This window comes from Onychomys torridus, chromosome 2 (genome assembly GCF_903995425.1).
Source record: "Onychomys torridus chromosome 2, mOncTor1.1, whole genome shotgun sequence".
Classification (NCBI taxonomy): Eukaryota; Metazoa; Chordata; class Mammalia; order Rodentia; family Cricetidae; genus Onychomys; species Onychomys torridus.
The window spans coordinates 112,776,544-112,798,940 of record NC_050444.1 but is presented as its reverse complement, the minus strand read 5'-3'; the positions used below and the strand labels follow the sequence as shown (position 1 = coordinate 112,798,940).

At 39.4% G+C, this 22,397-nt stretch overlaps 1 protein-coding gene across 1 annotated transcript in view; it reads right to left on the bottom strand.

The window, feature by feature from the left end:
- Positions 1-3,293, bottom strand: part of Hook1 (hook microtubule tethering protein 1) — a 46,288-nt gene extending 42,995 nt beyond the window's left edge. The window contains exon 1 of the mRNA XM_036178725.1: positions 2,931-3,293. Within this exon, the coding sequence (XP_036034618.1) occupies positions 2,931-2,993 (63 nt within the window). The 5' untranslated portion in view covers positions 2,994-3,293. The remainder of the gene's footprint in view (positions 1-2,930) is intronic.
- Positions 3,294-22,397: the final 19,104 nt, after the last annotated feature.

Sequence of the window (22,397 nt, the reverse complement as noted above, 5' to 3'; positions counted from 1 at the left end):
CCTCCTTGCACTATGTTTAAAGCAACGACTCCTCTTAAGTGCAGATGAAAGTAGGTAACAGAATGTGACTTCACTCGGATGAATTGAAAGGCTTTATAACCAAGAACAACAACATTTTTTTTTTTAATGAGACTGGCAAGATGGCTCAGTGTTAGGAGCCTTGCTGCTCTTCCATAGGAATAGGATTCAATTCCCATCACCCACATTGCAGCTCACAATCATCTGTTAACTCCAGTCTGAGAAGATATAATACCCATTTCTGGGCCCCCCTCAGGCACTAGGCATGCATGTACTACATACACACATGTGTATGCACACACACACACACACACAAACACAGAAATATTCAACACACACAGAAATATTCATACACATAAAAATAAAATCTCAAAATATAATATGATCAGCAATGTTCTCAAACTGCACATTATGTGTGCTTTTACTTTCTTTTACCTGTTGAAGTTATAGCAAAGAAAAAAAAATTAAAATTATTTGGCCCAATACCCTTAGCTATTGGTGAAAGTTGAATTCAAAAGTATTAAAAAAAAAAAAAGACCTTACAACACTACAAACCAGAGTGAAATTGGAAAACATTTCTTCAAACTTTACACACTCCTTCTCTTAAGTAAATTACACTATTTTCCCCTTTGACCTTGAATTTTCTAAGTAGCAATGCATTCTAAGAATTATTTAAGAGAAACATCCCAATCATAAAATCTACCACTTAAAGAGTTACCAAAAGAGACACCCTTTACCTAGCCAGCTTCTTCTGTTGATACTTCTGCTTCGGGTAAGACCTATCCCTGCTGTAGAAAGCAGCACTACTTCAACCATCTTCTCGCCTGCACGACTTGGCCCCACTGCAAGTTGTTTTTCTTTCAGTCTTATAAACACTAGCAAAGCCGAACCCACAAGTGGCACTTTCTGCTACTCCCCCCAGGCTATAGATAAAAGAGTTCTGTGTGTTAATTGGTACTGAAGGCTCTTCCCTGAGTTTGGAACACATTCTCCCTGTGATTTCTACTCCTTGACATCATCGTGCAACTAAAAATCCGGAGCGAGAAGTCTATACTGGTTAATGGTGGAATACCACTCCTAGAGGGCAGAGCCGAGACAACTCTATTTGATCTACTACATTGAGATCCTGGTGAGTATTCTGCCTTTTAGGGTCACAGCAAAAGCAGATCAGGCAAGAGTTCTGTTGCCAAGCAGTCAACTACAAGACAACTTCCGAAAGGCCTGTCAGCCATAGTGAGTTCAAGGCTAACCTGGGCATCTTCCACTACAGACTAAGTAGAAAGGAGGTTGAGGATACAGCTACATTGGGCAGAGCACTTGAGGAGACCCTTCCTTCAGTTGAGGGGAAGGGCAGCAGAAGCAGCAAAGAAAAATAAATGATAAAACAATGTTCTAGAAGAGTTAGAAGAAATAGGTTTTAAAGCTAGATACAAAGATAAGGAGTTAGTCTTTTGCCAAAAGCCAAGATTCAGTTCAAAGTACAGCCAAGTAGTATGTTCATGAAGCTTCCTAAAGAATAGAACTAGAGGTTATTCTCAATCACTGAGCTGGGCAGTGGTAGGGAGAAATGTGCATCTGGCCATAACAGGCTGACTACAAGACAGTAACCGCCTGTCAGTCACTCAGTTTTCTCCAGTGTACACAGCCTGGGAGAGCAGTGCAGAAGCCAACTGGCAACCAAGCCATCCTCTGTTTGTGATTCCTTATTTGGTTCATTTTTTTTTTTTTCAGGTCTTGGGGAGTTTTGCCTTCCATTGTAGCTACACATGGCTCTAAACTGGTTCCTGACAGCCTAACACAAAGTAGGAAGTTAATAAATACTGCTTTAAGAATGGATATGATCATAACATTTTAAAATAGTGCAGTACAGTTTAAGAAAATCTTGTACTTCACCACCTGGCGGGAAGTCCGTGACATCATAAAGAACCCAGCTTACCATTTCAGTCATGATCAGATCACAAACCTGGAGGCCTGGACACACACCCTATGATTAGCCATTTGTTTTTAAACAAAGCAGATCATTAAAAGTAATACTGCCTTCTCTCCTGACAATCCTAAATAGAATATCTAAACCTAAATGCTAATTTAAATGAATATGCAGATTGACAACAAGCTAAAAAAACCCTAAATTCCCAGCTAATGTCATTCTACATAAAACTTGTCAGTTAAGTCCAAAGTGCAAACCTTACTTCATTATTTCAAACTCTCCCAGAGATCTTTTCCATTTGTCCTTTGGGTTTACTCGCATTAGGAGATGGCTAGGCAATCTCTTGGAGAACGTAATCCTCCTGATCCAGTCTATTTACATTCCGATCTGACAGACTGCCCTCCACAAAACTACACAACTAGGTTGAGCTGTGAATCATCAACAGTCGTTTGTGGGACGTCAAGTATTTTTCTAGCACAGTGAAGGGTGAGGAATCACACCTGGATGCCAGTGCTAGGCAATTTCAACAAGTTAGAGACCATTTTGCCCATTGGAATCGTGGAAAAACCTGAGGACAGAGCCAGTCCCAACAAGTCTGCATCAATGAATCCTGCATATGGATCAAGTGTAAACAAACAAACAAAAATGCCAACTATTTTTTAACTTTAAGAAAGAAAAGGTATTAAGAAGGGAAGGGGAGGAGGCGGAGGAAAAAAAGAAAAAAGAGCTCCGCCATCAAAGGCAGGTTGGCCATCTCTCTTCAGCTGTGCCTATACCATGGGTGCTGCGTGGGCCCAAAGGGACAGCAAGCTGGGAACCGAGGTGGCCCGCGCCTCCTAGCCACCTGTGCGCGGTGGGGCGCTGTGGCTAGATGGGAGAGCCCGGGCTCGGACAGGCTGCGGAGCAGGTGGACGTGGCGGCCGCAGGTACCCGTGCTCCGCCCGCCCCGCGGGTGGCCTCGCCAGCAAGCTCAGACCACACTCACCCAGATGATGAGGCTGTCACACAGCGGCAGTTCGGGCTGTGGCAGCGGCTGCGGGTCCTCCATGGTCCGGGAACCTCGACGCCGCGCTCTCAGCGACGGACGCACCTCCGCCCGGGCCCGCGTCAACGACCTACGCGCCCGCCACCGGAGCTTGGCCGTCAGGCCTGGCGCCCGCGCCGCTCACGCGCGAAGCCCTCACGCCGCCGACGTCGCGGCGCGACCGCCCCCCTCGCCCACCGCGTCCGTCCCGTGCCACGGCACCTGAGCCAGCCCCGCCCGCCGATCGCCCACCGCGCGCTGAGTGACCTCCGCGAGCACCAGTCACAAAGAAGCTGGGCGCCCGCGAGGCCGGCAGGGCGGGAGGAGCGGGAATAGGTCGCGCAGAAGGGCTGCTGATTGGACACGCTCCAGGGGACTCTTGGCCAATCAAGGAGGGGCAAGCCCGGGCGGCCGGGAGGAGTGGGAGTGGGTGGGTGGAGGTTTATGACCTGGCAGGTGCAGTGAGGGCGGGGCTGGGTGGGGGAAGAAGAGCGCGCCTGCGCGGGCTGGGGTGGCCAAAGGGTAGTCGTGGTGGGCGGCTCCAGGTGCCGCCCTCCCGCTGTCCTGCTTAGCACCTGTGCAGAGCCGCGCTCAGCTGCCGGCATCCTCACAGAACCCCCAGAGGCAGGAGGAACCGCTTTCCTCCTGGGCCTTCTTTGGGAAGAAATGTTTGAATGGGAAGACATGGCCAAGAAAGGTGTTTCCTTAAGGAAAATACAGACCCTCCATGCTGCTGCCTAAGTCAAAGAAGCGCTCACAGAATCACAGGTGGTGACTGATTTCATTTTAAATGGGGCAACGGGGAAAGCCATTTTCAGATAGCATAATGAAACAGCGTTCAAAAAGCATAGTTGGTATCTGTGTAGCCTACCCCCTCTTTTTGGGTTGAAAAATCTGTGTTCACTGAGAATGTTGGTGGCATGCCGACAAGGTAGCTTGTGTCTTTATTGGAAGGGACTAGAATATTCTTGCTCTTGGTTCTCACCTCTTCACTTATTCATTAATCCACCAGCCCATACTCTGTATTAAGCTAGTGGTTCATTTAAATCGCGGTGATTTTTATATTTAGACATGGAACAAAACTGTTGAATGATAAATTATAAGCCCCCAAATCAGTCTCATTTTAAAAATACAGTGTGGGCGTTTGTTGACTCCCTTGACGCTATCTCAGAACTTTTATAAAGTGTTTTTGAATTGCTTAATATTCTGGGCACTGTAAATAGTATGCAACTTCATAAAAACTACAGGCTGTAAGAATTGAAGAGTCAGTATTGTGAGACTCCCCCCAAACCCCGCACCCACTGTTGCTCTCAGCTTTATCTTATGGTAGAGACCCCAGCCTCCACATTCCTAGAGATCACTCTAGTTAAAATAAATACATCCATTGTGAAGATAATGTAAAGTGCGAACTGTAAATTTTGCAATATGAATTACTGTAACCATACATACTTAGAAGCATGTGAGGACACATATGGCTAAGAACCACAGATGAGTGAACTATTAAAATATTTAATGAGAGTCACCAGGGAGGGGGCTATGCTACTGGAGTCCAGATAAATAGAAAATTTATCTAGGAAAGAATGACCACTTAAATTCATTGGTGAATTAAGAAAGGAAAAAATATTTTAAATTTGAAAAGTTAGAAAAACATATCACTGAAGTACAACAATAAAAGACTAGTTGACATATGTGAAATGAATATACATTAAAAATTAGGAAAAACTGAAATATTTATCAAGAAATATTAAAGAGGTATTTTTACTTTTGTTCCCGTGTCTGCAACATGTGTGAAGGTTCCCTTAGAGGCCAGAAGAGGGCATCAAATCTCATGGAACTGGAGTTACAGGCAGTTTTCAGTGGCCTACTATAGGTGCCAGGAACAGAACTCTAGTCCTCTGCAAGAACAGCAAGCACCCTTATGTAGCTAGAGTTTTCCTACCTGGCCCACAGTCAGGACATCTCTCTCACCCGCCAGGCCCATAGATAGTCAGACCCAACCAAGTAAACACATAGAAACTTAGAAACTTATATTGCTTACAAACTGTATGGCCGTGGCAGGCTTCTTGTTATCTACTTCTTCTATCTTAAATTAACCCATTTCTATTAATCTATAACTTGCCACGTGGCTTGTGGCTTACCTGTACCTTACATCTCGCTTGTCATGGCAGCAGCTGGCAGCCTTCTCCACCTTCCTCCCTGGAAGCCTTGCACTTCCCAGAATTCTCTTCTCTGCTTGTCCCACCTATACTTCTTGCCTGGCTACTGGCCAATCAATGTTTTATTTTAACCAATCAGAGCAACACATTTGACATACTTGAACATCCCACATCACCCTTAACTCTGAGTCATCTCTCCAACCCCGAGAATCTTTAAAATATCTTTATCTTCTAAACCCATAATTCCATTTGTGGAATCACAAATTCAGTTATAGATTGAACTTATATGTATTACAAGTATTGATTGATCAATTATAAGTCAATTATAATATAAAATTATAATAAAATCAAGTATTATATAATATTGATTAATGACAAGTATTAATTACTAGTCCAATAAGCAACAATATTATAGAAGAATCATATCTAATAAAAGTAGCACTGGGCCAGGCAGTGGTGGCGCACGCCTTTAATTCCAGCACTTGGGAGGCAGAGCCAGGCGGATCTCTGTGAGTTCGAGGCCAGCCTGGGCTACCAAGTAAGTTCCAGGAAAGGCAAAGCTGCACAGTGAAACCCTGTCTTGAAACAAACAAACAAACAAACAAACACAAAAGTGGCACTGGGAGAATATTTGATAATAGAAAAAAGGTTTTATAATGAAAAAATTATTATAGTTAATTTACATTAAATATGGTTTTAGATATAAAATTATTAGCAATAAGGCATCAATTTTATAATTTATAATGTATTTTAGTATGTACATGGTAAATTATTTTGTTTATATGTAAAATAATTATATTCTATGTGGTTTTTATGTTTTTGTAATTAACTTGTACTAATTTATAATGATAGAACAATAGGAGAAATAAATACCTAGTGCAGCATGAGCTATTATTTTGAGTTATCACCTTGGCATTAATTTTTCTTAAGTTAGGGTCCAGGTTTGTACAGTGGATAAAATTACTTTTAAAATAATGAAAAATGTTTCTAAAGTATAAATTGGCACAATCTTTCTGAAAAAAGTTGTAATTCAAAAGATTATAAAATGTTCAAAGCTATAGTTTCAATTTCAGAATCTACTCTTAGTAATCAGGTTTCAGTGATATCAACATTCTAAAGGGGCAAAGAGTGATTAACATCATATATCTTTCTGTTAAAGCATTTTGAACTAAACTTAGTCAAAGAAAATGTGATAATTGAATCTGATGTAGGGCCTCATTATGTACAAAGATCCCTATTTGTGTACTGTGTATGCATATATCCATATGAATAAGATAGATAGATAGGGGGAGGTGTGAGAATAGAAGGAAAAAATGGATAAAGAAAATAGATGAAAAGTATTTTCCATTTGGCATGTTCAAGTGCTAGAATAATGGGTGAATGTTATCTTTTTACATAATATTCTCATAAAAATGTATAAAATTCAAAATTATTAAAAATTCTAACTATGGTAAGGCACTCAACTGTGAAAGAATATAAATACACATTCACCTATGTATCTATACAGAAAGTAATTGAATAGAGATTTGTTTAAAAATTCACACCGACTTTTGTGTGATGGAGATTTGATACCTTTTATTATTGCTTGAGCACTCTTCAGCAAGTTACTTAATTTCATTGTCTCAGTTTTAGTATCTGTGAAATAGAACAATGTTTCTATATTATTTGAGAATTTCTGGTTGTGGGTTGGAGGCATATTTTTAATGCTGTTGGAAGGAAATGGGACAGTCACCATTTCAGAGGAAGAGCTGAAAAATCCAACATGGGAAGGTTAGCTCCTCAGATCTCAGTAGCAAAAAGAATGGGGGACTCTTTTTAGGGCTTTCTGAGAGTCATGTTCAAGATTCAAATTTTAGGGAAATCGTCTAATTGCTTAGGTTAGCTTATGTACCTAAGCCTTTGCCAGAAAAAGATAGTTCTCTTAGATGGGATGATCCAGTGAGACTACAGAATCAAGGTGAATCAGGGGTCAGTAGAAAGGAATGGATGTGTACAAGAAAACAATAGCTCTCATGAGCTGGCAGAGTTGTGTTAAGGCCCAAATTCATGTACTATGTTTAATGAAAACCCTGGCTCATCAGATTTATTCAATCCATCATTGAGATTTACCTACCACCAATGGGACAATCTTGAACAGAATTTATATGGATATTAAGTGGTGACATTCTGGGAAGACAGAGATAAAACTTCTTGCCATGAATGTTTTCAGGCAGGGTTGAACAGTGAGTTAGTGGTTTGAAAAGGTAAACTGTAGTTGAAAGTTTTCCTATATCCTGCCTGGTCCCATAGCCGCTCAGACCCAAATAAACATACAGAGGCTTATATTATTTTTAAACTATGGCCATGGCAAGCTTTTTGCTAGCTAGCCTTATATCTTAAATTAACCCATTTCTATAAATCTATACTTTGCCATGTGGCTTGTGGCTCATCGGTACCTTTACATCTTGCTTCTCCTGGTGGTGTCTAGCAGCATCTGCCCCACTCTCCTTTCTCTCTCCTATCTCTGTTGGATTTTCCTGCCTGGCTCTATCCTGCCCCTCCATAGGCCAATGTAGCTTTATTTATCAACCAATCACCGCAACACATATTCCACAGCAGGGAGCCAAGTGTGTGTGTTCCTTCAGTCGAGCCAGGAAGGGTTATACCCATATTCACACTGGCAGGAACCATTGCCTGCTGTAAAATCAGTGTTCACTGGGAAGCAAGACAGGACAGGAGGAGTTTTGCTCTGTGGCTTTTGTAGATAGGTTTGAGATTTTTTATGTCACCTGCACAGCTTCCGTTTAATGTGTTTTTGCTCAGTGCTTGCCGTTGATACTGTCTCCAGTTCCTTAGACTGGCCAAAGAAAGTTCTAAGATTTCCATGCAAATTTCAAGCCACTGCAAACTCCAGCTCTGCCATTGGAGGATGAACATCAACAGAGCAGGGATCTAAAGCGACAATGTATGGGAAAAGATTGACTTCAAGGAATTTTGTTATAGCTTCCTTTCTTAGGAAGTGTTTTCAGGAAAAGAGTCTGAGATTAGGATGCAGCTCTGTTAAGTGTTTTTGACTAACAGTCTGAGAAAGGAACCACACAGAGTTGGGCAGAGAGTGAAACAGGCTGTGGTACAGTCACAGTGAAGGCTACATCTTATCCAGACTTAGCTAGAATGGCTCTTCCAAGCTGTCCTGCGTTTAAATAAGGATGGATCTGTTGGTGGGTGGGCTGTCCTAGAAAGGTAGCCTCACAGCCTAGATGATCTTAAAGACTGCTGCTGCTGCTCCTGTTAGCACTTCCAGGTGTGGAGATATCGAAGGGCATCCCAGTATTCTCAGCACAGTGGTGGTGGGTGAGAATAGAAGTGTCCGTTACTAAGAAGGGTTTTAGGAAAGGAAGGGACAAGTGACCATAAGTGTGCCAGTACATTACCATAAATACAAAGTTAGAGTAGCCACAGAAGAAGAATGTTGACATGCTCAGTTCTTAGGTTGATACGATTCAAAACCAGGCAGTGACTGTAGCCATAATCATGGTTTCACATAGGGGGTTTGTGTGAAATATGTACATAAATGATATTTTGGAGAATTTAAGGCTGAACTACTTACTCAAATAAAATAACAAAAAAGTAAATTATGAAACATTGTAATCCTTTCAATCCTGTTTTAAATTTGCCGGGGAAAGACTGATACTTACTGAATAAAGTGAAATATAACTATTTCACTTACTAAAATTCTTAGCTGTAGTATAATTGAATGACTATTGTAACTTGTTCCAATAAGTGAGAAAAAGTACATATATGTACCTTTTCAAATATTTGAAAACAACAGGTAAAAATAAGCATTTGGTAAAATGTACTGAAAATATAACTCAACTACAATGTCTTTTAAATATTTAAATATTGTATTTCTTGTCTATATTTACCTGATTCATAAAATATGTCACCATTTTATACTTCATTTGGAGAAATGGTTCATGCTTCTTATTGGTAACCTATTTTCATGCACAAAATTCCTTTTTTAATCCTGGTAAGCAGGTTTTCAAAACAACTACCAAACAGTGGCACATATGGATAATCATTTAATCCACAGATGCTGATCTATAAAAAGCAAGAATAATCTAGCTTTACATGTACTAATGACTAATCAAGCTACTGCCTATTGTTTCCAAGTCTGTTAAAATTAATACTCAAAAATATAATTTAAAATAAATGAAACATGGCTAAATACATGTTCACAAGGCATATTAAATAGGATCAATAAAATGCAAATTTTAAAAACTACTGCAATTGCAATGACAGAAATATTGGTTATATCTTATTATGTAAGAGAAAATTATATTTGACGTGATTGTGGCTATTTGATATTTGGAACTCACTGCATATATAAATTGAAAATACATTAAAGTGAACTTATCTACACAGAGATTTTTTTTTCATTCTCTGTTATGTAGAATATAATGTGTCTTAAAATACCAAAGTGCTAGAAGGAAGGAATTCAAGAAATCCTTTAAAGACTCCAGAGGAAGCTCAGTTCCTTTTACACAATAGTGAATTGGGGTGTGAGAACCAAGGGGACAGAACTGCCTGTTGGAGACATGGGAAGTGCTCATTTGCATAAGTTGCAGAAAATACCTAGAAACCCTGTAATGACTAAGGAAACTTTGATGCTGTTTAACTGCATTTTTAAAAGTCTCTTAGTGTGAACTGGAAATATTTCCCAGCTGTCCTGAAAACAAAACAAACAACAAAAAAAAGAAAGAAAAAAAAATATGAATAAGTCTTAGTCCATATAGAAAAGAGACTGCATTTCATAACGTGACAAAAATGTACATGGTCCTGAAGCTATAAGTTACAGTAATACGAAAATGTATGGAGAAGGAAGTGCCGTGCCGTACTCTGCTTCACAGATGGAATATACTTGTCTGATATGATCATCATCATATTTATTCAACCCTCTAATATATTTCCCACTTTTACTTACAAACATGCACTCTGATGCCTAGAGACGTCCCCATGTTAATAAGCTACATGTTTCTAACAAGTCTCTCTTAAACTTTCTAAGAGAATCCTAAGAGAGGTGAGAACAGATTTTCAGATTATTTGCTAACATAAACAACCCGTATGATCCTTCTTGGCCCAGCTCTGCATTTCCTGTTGTTGCTGGCATGTCTCTTCAGGTAGTCAGCATTCTTTCTGTCCAACACTGTTTTGCAAGCAAAGCCATCTTGTCTAGATGAATGAAATTAATCGTTACATACTAAAGAATCTGCTGAATAAAGACTGCTTTGTTCTGTTTGGTTGTTTTTGTTGTTGTTTTTAGCTGGGTTTCCTTTTAAGGTATCTCTGGCTGTCCTTGAACTCAATATGTAGACCCTGTTGGCCTTAAACTCAGAGATCTGCCTGACTCTGCCTCCCAAGAACTGAGATTAAAACCATACCTCACCTCATGAACTGTTATTTTTACCTAGTTTTTGTTGTAAATCTGATAGGAGTTTTCTAAAAAAACAGAATTGGCCATTTTAATTAAAGAACTGGCCTATTCATGAAACTTTAATATTTATATATAAAAATTTTCTTCATTTTAGTTGCTACATTCTCAATGGATATACAGACAGACATATACACACTACTACTAATACTCATATACACAAGTCAAGAACACCAATTATACTATTAACCCAACAATCAGGCTTGTCCAACATAAATGCGTATTTTCACATTTAGGAAATCTAACAATGATGTAATAGTATCATTTAATATGAAATACTTAAGTTGATTCAATTATTCATTTATGTTTTTTTTTCTCCTTCAATAATGCAAAGTCAAAGTATCAAGGCCCATGTGTTATGCTTATAATCCTGTGGTTTTAGTTTTCTCCAATGCACATCAATTACTCAGTGTGTGACTTCCAGGGCAGCAGCATTTTTGAAAGGGGCTGGTAGGTTAGTCAGATTGTTTCTTTGTTATCAGATTTAGCTCAACAGTTTGGGGGAAGGATTCCATTCTAAGAATATTTGCAGAAACAAGGTATTGGACTGTCTGATTATTAGGGATGTGAATTTAATTAGTATGGTGTCTTCTTGATTTCTCCACGAAAACAGTGCTTTTCACTGCAATACTCAAAGAACTTAAGACTCTGTAAGTTCATCCTTCTCCAAATCTTCCCTCCTAAGGCTTTCAGCATCCACTGAACATTTTGCTGGAAGCAAGTATCACTTTTATTGCTGTGAAAGTGTTTTTCTGTCTCCATGATTCCACCAACATTTGTTAGTATGTGGAACTAGCTGACATGGTTCTCTTAAAAGTTTTCCCTTTGGAATTATACTTACCTTTAAATTTTTAGAAATGTGAATGAGGAGCCATGCATTTACTCTTACCAGCTCTATTACATTGTAATAGTGTGTCAAGTTCTGCTCATAGGAACTCTCACCCTCTACACATTTTGCACATCTCTGTGGCTGTGCCTCTGTACTTCCTGACATGAATTACCGAAGGAACTTTTCCTGACCCTGTCCTCAAATCAGCCATTTTTCCAAGGAACCTGGGTTCCATGTTGTTGAGATTGATGCTTAGTAATGCTGAATTTCTCAACATCTACTTCATTACTACACTCCAGTTCGTTAGAATATGGTTTTAAAACCATTGTTAAAATAGAGACATTCTTGTAAAAAGTAAAATGTTGGACCTAATAATTTATTCATTGGAGTGAAAATACTTCTATGCCTGCTAACTTTGTAGACTAGGAAGCTGAAAGAATGATGGTGCTGGATACCTGGCAGCAGAGGAGTAAGAGGTCCCTGAAGAAGAAGAAATAAAGCTAATAGTAATTTCTTGTGGCAAGTATTACCACCACAGAATTAAAATCATTAAAACAGCCTTATTTTTAACATGGGAAAATCCTCATATATGCCTTTGTTTCTGTTACATCACAGTAGGCTTTATTTCAATACTAGTTAGTTGTTAGTTAGTATTGAGAGGAGTGTGACTAGCATGCTGTGGTGTTTAGGTGGACTGCAAAGAGCAAGCCCAGGGAGTTGTTAATTGTTGGGTTAATTGTATAATTGTTGCTCTTGATTTGTGTATATAGTATTAGTAGTAGTGTGTATATGTCTGTCTGTATATCCATTGAGAATGTAGCAACTAAAATGAAGAAAATTTTTATATATAAATATTAAAGTTTCACAAATAAGCCAGTTCTTTCATTTCCACCATGTGGGCTCCAGGGTCTGAACTGAGGATGCTACATTTGGCACCAAGCTCCTTTACCCACTGAGGCATCTCTCCAGTTCCCCACAAACATAAGTTTTTAAAGCCACACACACAGGGAGGATGATGAGGTCAGTTTAATGAGTTTTGAGATTAGCAAATTCTGCTAATGTTCCTGTCTGTTCCATTTAAAGCTTTTGGTATGACTTTCTTGTACAATTGCCTTCACAAGCACGACCCTTTTATTGAATGTGAGGTTCATATGTTCTCTATAGTGTTCTGAAATTTATAGGAGACATTTTTCCTACTTCATTTATATGTAGTATTGATATTTTTTAAACAGAAAAGTATCTCAAAATGAACTGTGTCTCAGTCAGATTATTCATTACAAGTACTGTATGTTGCCAGAAGTCAGTGATTACCATGGTAAAGCTTGTTGCAGGCTTGTCAGAAATAATGGCAGCAAGCTAATTGTGAAAGAGTGCTGGATGGAAGGCCCTGTTTTCCCTTCTCTGTTGTTAGGACCCTGGTCAAGTTCCTGAACTATTTTTCTTCTCAATTCTCTTACTGTAAATGAAGATGGTATTAGTCACCTGTCTGAGAAAAACAGAAGATATTAAATGTCTTCTCTTGGTGGACTGTTTTTTTAACATATGAAACAGAAAAAAAGCAAAGATGAGTACCTCCCCCTTCTTTGCTAACAGCATAGAGTTTATAGAACTTCAATATAATAGGCATTATTTTAATTGTAAAGATTTATTCATTTTATATGGATGAGTGTTATATGTCTACATGTATGTGTGTGCCCTCAATCATCAGATTTCCTGGGACTAGAGTCACAGATGGTTGTGAGCCATGTGGGTGCTGGAAATTGAACGCAGGTCCTCTGCAAAAGCAACAAGTGCTCTTCACCACTGAGACAACCCTCTAGCCCCTCAAAAAACAAATATCACAGACACCTGCTTAAAACATACCATGTAAATATCAAAGACACAGTCTCAATCACCAATAACATTATAAGCGTCCCCATTTGAAATAACGAAGCATAAATGTATCTTATTTTATACCAATGTTTTAATAAATAAAATGAAAAAGCAATAAAGAGATGAAGACAGAAAACAATGAATAGTAAGTGAAAAGGAACAGCAGTGATAATGGCCTTACTACATTTAAACATAGTCAGAAGTTCTGCATTTCTGCTCTGTAACTGTTTTATGCTGCCTTCAGATTCTAGTATGACAAGCCAATAGCGAACACTGTAACTAGGTTAATTTAGTACAGTAATTAAACTATTGTTTGCTCTAACTTCACCTCCTCTGTGAACCTTCCCCCGAATTCTCCTTGAACTAAACAAATGCCTACATTGTATGGAGTGCTTCTTTGCCTCTCTCCAGCTTCTATTATTATTGATCATAGTCTGCTGTGGTTTTATTTTTTGCATTTATTTTTACCTTGTGGCTATTTTCTAGTCTTTTAAACTAGTTCAAGAACTACTCAAACATTAGTACTTGATATTTGTTTTTTTCTGTTTGGGAGCCTGAAATGTCACTGGGTGTATAGTACAAGCCCAGTGAAGGTTTCACTGGCCAGCTGGGTTTGCCTATTTGGTTCCCATAGGCATGCCGCATAAATAGCTCCTGAATAGCCCTGCCTGCTTGACTTGCTGGTGGCATGCTCAGTATTCATTCCCAGAACGAAAGTAGGTCACATCTGGGACATATGAACAATTTCAAGACAAGTTTCCTCTGAAATACAAAGCCCTCAAGTGAACATAAAAAGTAATCAAGCTGATCATGTCAAAATTGTAAGCAATTAAAACTTCACTATTAAATTTTGGTCTTTATTTTGTTGGTTCAGTTTTGGTCTTTATTTCATTGGTTTATTTTGTCATACCAGAACAATCTACATTTTAAAAATCAAAGTAGGATGAAGTTGTAAGAAGGTAGGGGATAAAACGTGGTCCATTATAAGTCTTACTTTTTACATTCTCCCCTGTTCTGTGGTTATTTTATATTTGATTATGGGAACAACTTGTGCACAAAAGATCTCAGTGAACCTCTACTGTCCTAGAAAAATATTTGCAACAAAGAGGAGAAAAGAATGCTTTATTGATAAAAGGATTTGAGAATGAGGGCCTCTCCTGACCCTCATCACAGCTAGAATACTCTCACAAGGGAAGCTGGGCAGATCATCTAAGCACAGTAAGTTCAGGACCAATATTGGAATGTGTTCGCTAACCATTGCTAAGCTTTCCTTTTCTGAAACAGAAGGTGGAGATAATCAGCTCATGAAGAAAAAGGTTTGTTTTGCTTTAGTCTTGTGGGTTTTGGCCTATGATTAGCTGCCCATGTTGTTCAGGGACCTGTGGTGATCCAGCAGTGAGTGGTAGAACCCAGCCACTTGAACTCACAGCAGGATTGGAGGAGGTGGAAAACACTAGAAAAATTGCTTTCAAGGACACACCCTCAGTGCCCAAACTCTCCCATTCAGCGCTACCTCTTAAATTTTTCCACCACCTGCCAATGAACAAGATGGACACATGTCTTTGAGGAACATTCCCAAGTCAAAAGACAGCACCCTGTGAACTTGAGTCATTCTTTGGTAGTGCTAGGATCAAACCAGTGGCTTCAGAAATGTACTCTACCCCTGAGCTATATCTCAGTTTTCCCCTGCTCCTATGTATTTTGAGACAGAGTTTCACCAAATTATCTAGGCTGGCTTAGAAATGACTCACATCTAGCTCAGGCAGAACTTAAACTTGTGATACTCCTACCACAACCTGTCAAGTTGCTGGAATTTCAGGCCTATGGCACTAAGTCCAGCTGCTTAATCATTATTATACTTGTGTATATGCACACATGCATGCATGCATGTGTGCACATAGAAGAGTTAGCATTCCTTTTTGATTGAATATTTGAAAATTATTAATCATCCCAGAAATGGTTAGGTATGTATTTCTAGTTGCTGTCACAAATACCTTACAAAAGCAACTTAAGGACTGAAAAGTTTTTGTTGGCTCACAGTTTGAGAGAAACAGTCTATCATTGCAAGAAGAGCAGAGTAGCTGTGGTTGTGGTGACATGAATATGAAGCAACCAGCCACACTGTGTCTCTAGCTGGAAGGCAGGGAGAGATGGACACTAGTACTCCACTCACTTATTCAGCCCAGGGCCTCAGTTAATCCTCTCTGCAAACTTCTATACTGACAAGCCCAGATGTGTGCTTCCTAGGTGATTCTACACCCAATCAAGTTGCCAATGAATGTTAATCATTACAGTGTGTAAACTATACTTAACCGTCCTCAATTAACCCCATACCATAGTACATAAAAATGGAGTGGAACAAAAACCACATACTTGCTCCTTGCTGTACTGTCTTTAGATTCATACAGACCTAAATAGTATTTGGAGCTTCTCAGAAATGCTGGCATGTTTATTCTTGATCAGGCTAATAAGAACAGTGTTCTATGATTGTCTCTCTTCTGTTTGCATGCTAAGTTGGAAAATTGAGGAAGTGTAATGGAAAGAAGCTGAGTGCTGTGTCTAAGGTTCTTTTACCCATCTCATATTCCTTTCCCGAGATGTATTGACATTTATTAAAACTCTCCCACAAAAGTTCTTGACTCTGTGCTTGTCCTATAAGAGAGACTCAAGCAGTACTGATTTCTTTCTCCTGAAGTAAATGTTCATTATATCAGTAAGAACCTTGGTAAGATAGAGAATGCACCCTCACACTAGGCTTGATACAAATGGAATGGCGGCATCAATTATAGAAATACAGATGGAGTTGACGAAACGAGTAAGCCATCCTAAGACTCCAAGGGGTAGCTTTGTTAGAAACTAGAGAAAACTGGTCTTGGAGCTTGGAGTGAACCAGGCCCATAGAAAAGAGCCTATATGGCACTGTAGTCAGAAAGTGAGAAGCTAGAGTGAGAATCTTGGCATTGAAGCGGGGGAGGGAAAGTGACTTTTTATATTTAAAAAATTCATACAGTATATTCTGAATATGATTTCAGCTCTCTTATCTTCTTGCAGATCCTCCATATATCCTCACCCGTCCCCTCCTCACCTTCATTCTCTTTCTACTTAGAAAACAAACAGGCCAGTCAAAAGAACAAACAACCCAGAATAAAAAGGAAAAGAAAAAGCACAAGAAACACACACACACACACACACATACCCCAAAAACCCATAAAAACACAAAATCATAAGCCATAATATTCAAACAAAAGATCGGTAAGATTAAGGAAAAAAATCCTAAACAAAGCAACATGGGGGGGGGGCGGTCTACAAAAATACTATTGAGTTAATTTTGTGTTGGCTATTTACTCCTGGGCTTGGGGCCTACCCTTAAGTGTTTACATACCCAGTGAGACTACATTGGAAAAAGGTGATTTTTCCTTTGTAAGTGGCTGTCATTTGTACATAGCTTCTTGGTAAGGGGTTAGTACTTGCCACGCCTACGACGGTGTTGCCTGTGTGACAAATGCCTTGGATGAGGTAGTTACGTGGGAAAGGGGAGCTTGCAGCCCTCGGGTCTATGCCCCCGGTGACCCCTCATCAATCTGCCCGAATCAAGGTGCCAGGCTACACGGAACCATGCAGATCTGCTTGCAGAGGCTGGCTGGCACAATGCCTTCTTCTCTTGGCAGCTGTGACTATTGCTATTTCCTTGTGTATTAATTCCAGGAAGTTAACTCTTAATCTTCATGATGTGCCCCATAAAGAGAGTAATGATTCCTCAAAAGTGGCTTCAATACCCCCACCTATGATTCAAGCTCTTAGGCAAACAGTTCAAGAGGGTCCCTAAAGTTTGGAGGAATTCATGAATAATTTAGAGCAGAAAGAACTTATGATTCAGAAGGACGAAGACTCTAGCGAGGAGAGAATGAAAGTAAAGCTACAGGCACTCATAGGCAATTCACACGCACAGCCGACAGCAGCTGCGAGGAAGCAGTTACAGGAATTAGCCATTCCTACAAGAATTATCCAGGGACAAATAGAGTTTCTCATCAAGGGTCTATGGTGGCAACCCCCTATCTTTAATCCTAGACATAATTATTTAGAGCCATTGCCTTTTACGGCAGCTTATGACATACATGGGAACCGATGGGTGAATCATAATGGTATGAAAACAGAATGGCATAAGTTACAGTTCATGGAAAGATTAGCTAGGTACCGACCCCCCTGGTGCCTTCTCACCCGCAGGCAAAGGTTAAAATATTTTCACACAAATGAAACCATGGTTAGAACAATGATGGAAAGGGTTTGATTTTGATACAGAACAAAGGTGTAGAAGGAAACCTACAGCTAGGGCCGTAATGTTCTCTGTCCAGATGAGGAACCACAAAAGAAAAAGTAAAGGCTATACTCATGAGATCTGTTAATCATTCTGAGAAAATTGTGTGACTACATTGTTGATTCTATGTCTATCACCCTACTGGCTGATTGCCATGTTTCCTCAAGTAACTGTATAAAATTCACTGCTTGGTCTGAGTAAAATTGCTTCAGCTTCACAACATACTCTCGTGTCTGTGGCTGTCTGTCACTCACCAAATCTCACTTATCCTGAGTAACTTCACCCCGTTCTCCCTCGGTCTGGTGGTCCAGCTGAGACCCAGTCCGCGGCAAGTACTCATGTCCACTTCCCTCTTAGTACTGGGACTCTGCTTGGCTTGAACCTGTGCAATCCCTATGCATATTGTCACAGGTTCTGTGAGCTCACATGAACATCAATCTTGCTGTGTCTGCAAGACACTGTTTCTTCAATTCTACCCATCCACTCTGGCTTTTACACTCTTTCTGCCTCTGCTTTCACATAGCTCCCTGGCCTGGAGAGGAGAAGTATGGGTAAGACATGCCATTTAGAACTGAGTGTTCCAAAGTGTCTCACTCTCTGAATAATGTCCTGTTATCAGTCTCTGTATTGGTTTCCATCTACTACAAGAAAAAGCTTCTCTGATGGTGGCTGAGGGAGACACTGATCTTAGGTATACCAGAAGGTCATTGGGAGTCACTTTCTATGTTTCTTTAGCAGAAAAATGGTATTTTGTTTTCCCCTAGGCCCATAGCCTATCTAATCTCAGGTTCTTGGCCTTTTGGGCAGTATCAGGCATGAGTTCCATATCATGGACTGGGCCTTAATTCCAATCAGATATTGGTTGGTTACTTCTACAAGCTTTGGGCCTCTATTGTACCACTGTATCTTGAAGACAGGGCACCATTGTAGATCATACAGTTTGGGTTGGTATCTTTCTTTTCTGGTAGCATATAGAATACTTTCTAGTACTGTGAATACTATTTAGTAGGGGTGAAGACTGTAGTTAGGTACAACTTGACTTCTTGTTCAATGAGATATGTAAGCACTATCTTCAGCAGTAGGACCTTAGAAAAGTGACTTCCTGTTTGCAGAACTGAACAGGAAGTCTGAGGACAGAGACCAAGCTGGATAGTCAGAGGGCAAAGAGAGCTGAGCTTTTGCAATTTTCAGCGATGGCCTCCCAGGACTTGGAGCAGGGCCAAGAAGTGAAGGATTGCCACATCACTTAACTTTAGAGAGACTAATGAAACAATATGTGTCAGTCAGCTTTCCATCACTGTAACAAACACATGATATAAATAACTTAAGAGAAAAGGGTTGTTTCGAGATTACAGTTTCAAAGTTTTTTCCCACATTTGCTTGGCTCCTTGCTTTCATTAAGAAAGTACATCATTGTGGGATTGTGTAGTAGAACATATATATTAACTTCATAACTGGGAAATGTTGGAGAAAGGAGACCCTACAATCTCCTTCCAGAGCACTCTCTCGTGAACCATAGACCTACTAGCAGGTTCCATGCCATTCTAGAATCCAAACCTTGTCCACAGTGACCTTTGGGAGCATATAAGATAAAAGCTATATCACTACATTTTTTTTAAACCAAATTGACAAATGAAAGCATTGAGGTAGTCAATTTTAATAAGCTGCAGAAAGTCAACGGGTCATTCAATAACAGGCCTGGGATTAACACCCATGACGTCTAGCTCCACTTCTACTTTTTATATCAAAATGTTGTGTCCTATCTTACTCATATGACCTGCTTATAATTTACACTCTGGATCTTGTAGACACCTTCAGCTTTTAGTTTATGTAACATGAGATTCAGAGTGAACTTTCAAGTGTGTAGGACTTCGTGATTTGCATGTAGTAGTGCTTTTGGCTTATTTGATCTTACTGTACATTGTCATGATTTGGTTATCTCCTTACTTGCTTACACTTTCATTACTTTTTGAATAAGAATATAAATAGATGAATAAATGACCGTCTGTACAATCTTGTTTCTGTGTGTATTCCCTTTTTGCCAAATCCAAAGCCAAATTACCACTGTTCATGATGTGTTAACCCCTTGGCTCCACCCTAAACATAGATATCCATGATCTTTGCAATAAAGTTACTTTTGTCTTCACAGTTACTATGGTTAATGCTGATTGTAAACTTCTCAGGTCCTAGAATTACCTAGAACACAGAAAAAGGAGTTTCTGGATGGGGTTGACTAAGGTCAAAAGAACTAAACAATTGGTACTAATTCCATTTTGTTCTGAGCTAGACCAACTCAAGACTTTCTCAGAGGTCCTATCGAAGACAAAGGGAACCTAGTTCTCTGTCCTTGCCAAGGGCACAGACTTGACAAGGTCCACTCTGGGCCTTGGACCTAGGTTTTGAAGGAGTTAAGGTTTTTGGTTCCTATGAATTCAGCTTTCTCCCATGAAGGGTTGTGGTTATCAGTCCTAAGGCAGCTATGTCTAAGGTATACTGTGGTCTTTTTGCCAGCATTGCTTGACTTAGCTTTCTGCTGACCTTGGCCCTAACTCCCCCTGCAAAGTATATCAGATGCTATACTTAATAATAAACATGTTTGGCATAATTCATAGCTTATGCAAGACCTTCTGACCCCAGATTTTCTGTCTTCTTTGTCTTCTCATCTCCTGGACACCTCCCACTTAGGACCCTGTCACAGAAGAACAGCCTGCTGGTCTGAGTCACCATTCCATGGTCTGAGGCTGACTATTCATGCACTGAATAGAAAGGAGAAAGCAAGTGAGGTATGAGCACTCATCTTTTTGCTTCTTGACTGTGGATGCAATGTGACAACCTCACCTTCCCAGTCCTGATGGACTGTGTATCCTCTCAAACTGTTTGACACAACAAGCCACAATTCCCTAAAGTTGCTTTCTCAGGTATCTTATCACAGCCACAAGAAAAGTAAATTATATCACAGCCCTTTTCAACTAAGTACTCCCAGAAACCACTATCAATCAATTAATATTAACAGGAGAATTGAAACCCATTTACTAAATTTAGTGCAATATAACCTGTAACTTAATCTCAGGATCTTTAATATAAAGTACCCTGTGGAGAGTGGCTTCCATTTTAATAAAGGACACCCTAAAAGCCTGTGCAAGTTCTTGCATGTGATAAGCATCATTATCATCTTACTGGATCTCATATTTCATGTACATGAGTAAAAGGCAAATAGCTATGTATTAATGTATACACACTCCCAATGCAAATAATAAACCTTTCTCTTCCAGATTCAAATTGCAGCATTATTCCAAGGATAACTCAAGTTTTATAATGTTATTTTTTTGGTTTTAGCATCTGAGATAAAGGGCTCTTTGGCCTTATTAGTATCATTAGTCCTATAAAAGCTGTAAAGTCATAAATCCATAGTCTCATATCCTACTGAAACAGTATTTCATAGCATCCAGAAGAGAGTGAAATCTATTTAGGCAAGCCAATACTTGGGCTTCATTCTAAACTCTTATAATGAAATTCTTAAGAGACTATCTTAAAAGAAGTTTTGCCTATTAGATTGTAATGGGCCAATCATGGTGACATATACCTATAACTGTAGCATTTTAAAGGCAGAGACAAGAATTGGGGGCTAGCCTGGGCTACACAGAGAGATGTCAAAGATCATGATGATAATCGAAATATTAGTAATGATAGCAAATTAGTTTTGTAAATATTTGTAGACTTTTATGGTTTTATGTATATTACCTTATAACTGACAAATAAAGCTTTAAGAATTTTTAACAATATATGCATATATTTGTATATATACACACACATATATTCTTGCATCTGTGTGGCTAATATCCAAGCTGGATGACTGCTGTCATTAAGATAGTCTTTAACAAAATCATCCCCACCTAATGTTGTACAGAACATGGGTACACAAAGTCCATAAGCTTCAGTCAGTGCCACAATGGTTTCCTTGCTCAAGCTGACAACTTGGACACTTCCCTTCCTCCTTCCAGCTGCATTTAGGATACTCTGACAGTGTTGGCTTTAGATATATTCTATGCTATGATAGTAAAATTGGAAATTTACAGAGTGTCAGATTCTGGCCCTTCCCAAGTTAGAATCATACTAAAAGAAAAGAAGATCAAATTATCCCTCATGTCCCTAATTTCTGAGGGTTATTTTCTGCTTTTACCAAGGTCTTATGGTTTTCTGTCTTTTTATTCTTTTGATGTGATATATTATGTGCATCAGTTTTTCATATGTTAAACCAGCTGTACACCCTTTGGATAAAACCCACACAATACTGATTTACCATGTGTTTTATGCATGGTATGTGTGCCTGGATTTGTTAGTATTTTGTTAAGAATTTTGCATATCAATCCTTTACAATCATTTGAGAGGAACTGGGGTTAGTTCTTCTAAGAGTTTCTGGGTGTTTACAGTGATATCATCTGATCCCAGGCTTTTCTTTGTTGGAAGATTTTTAGTTACCAGTTCAATTCATTTATTACTTGTTTGAATTTTTAGGTTTTCTATGAACTAGTGGTTCAATTTCAATAGATTATATGTCTAGAGGTTGATTCATTTCTTACAGGCTTTCCAATTTAGGGAAATTCCAATAGTTTGTTCCAGATTGATTTCTGTTGCTGTGATAAAACAAAAAATATCTCTGACCAAAACCAATGTGGGGAGGAAAGGCTTATACTTCCATGTAACAGTCTATCACTGAGGGACTCAGGGCAGAGGCTCAAGCAGGATATAAAACCAACCATGTTTTATACAGCCAAGGCTCATGTGC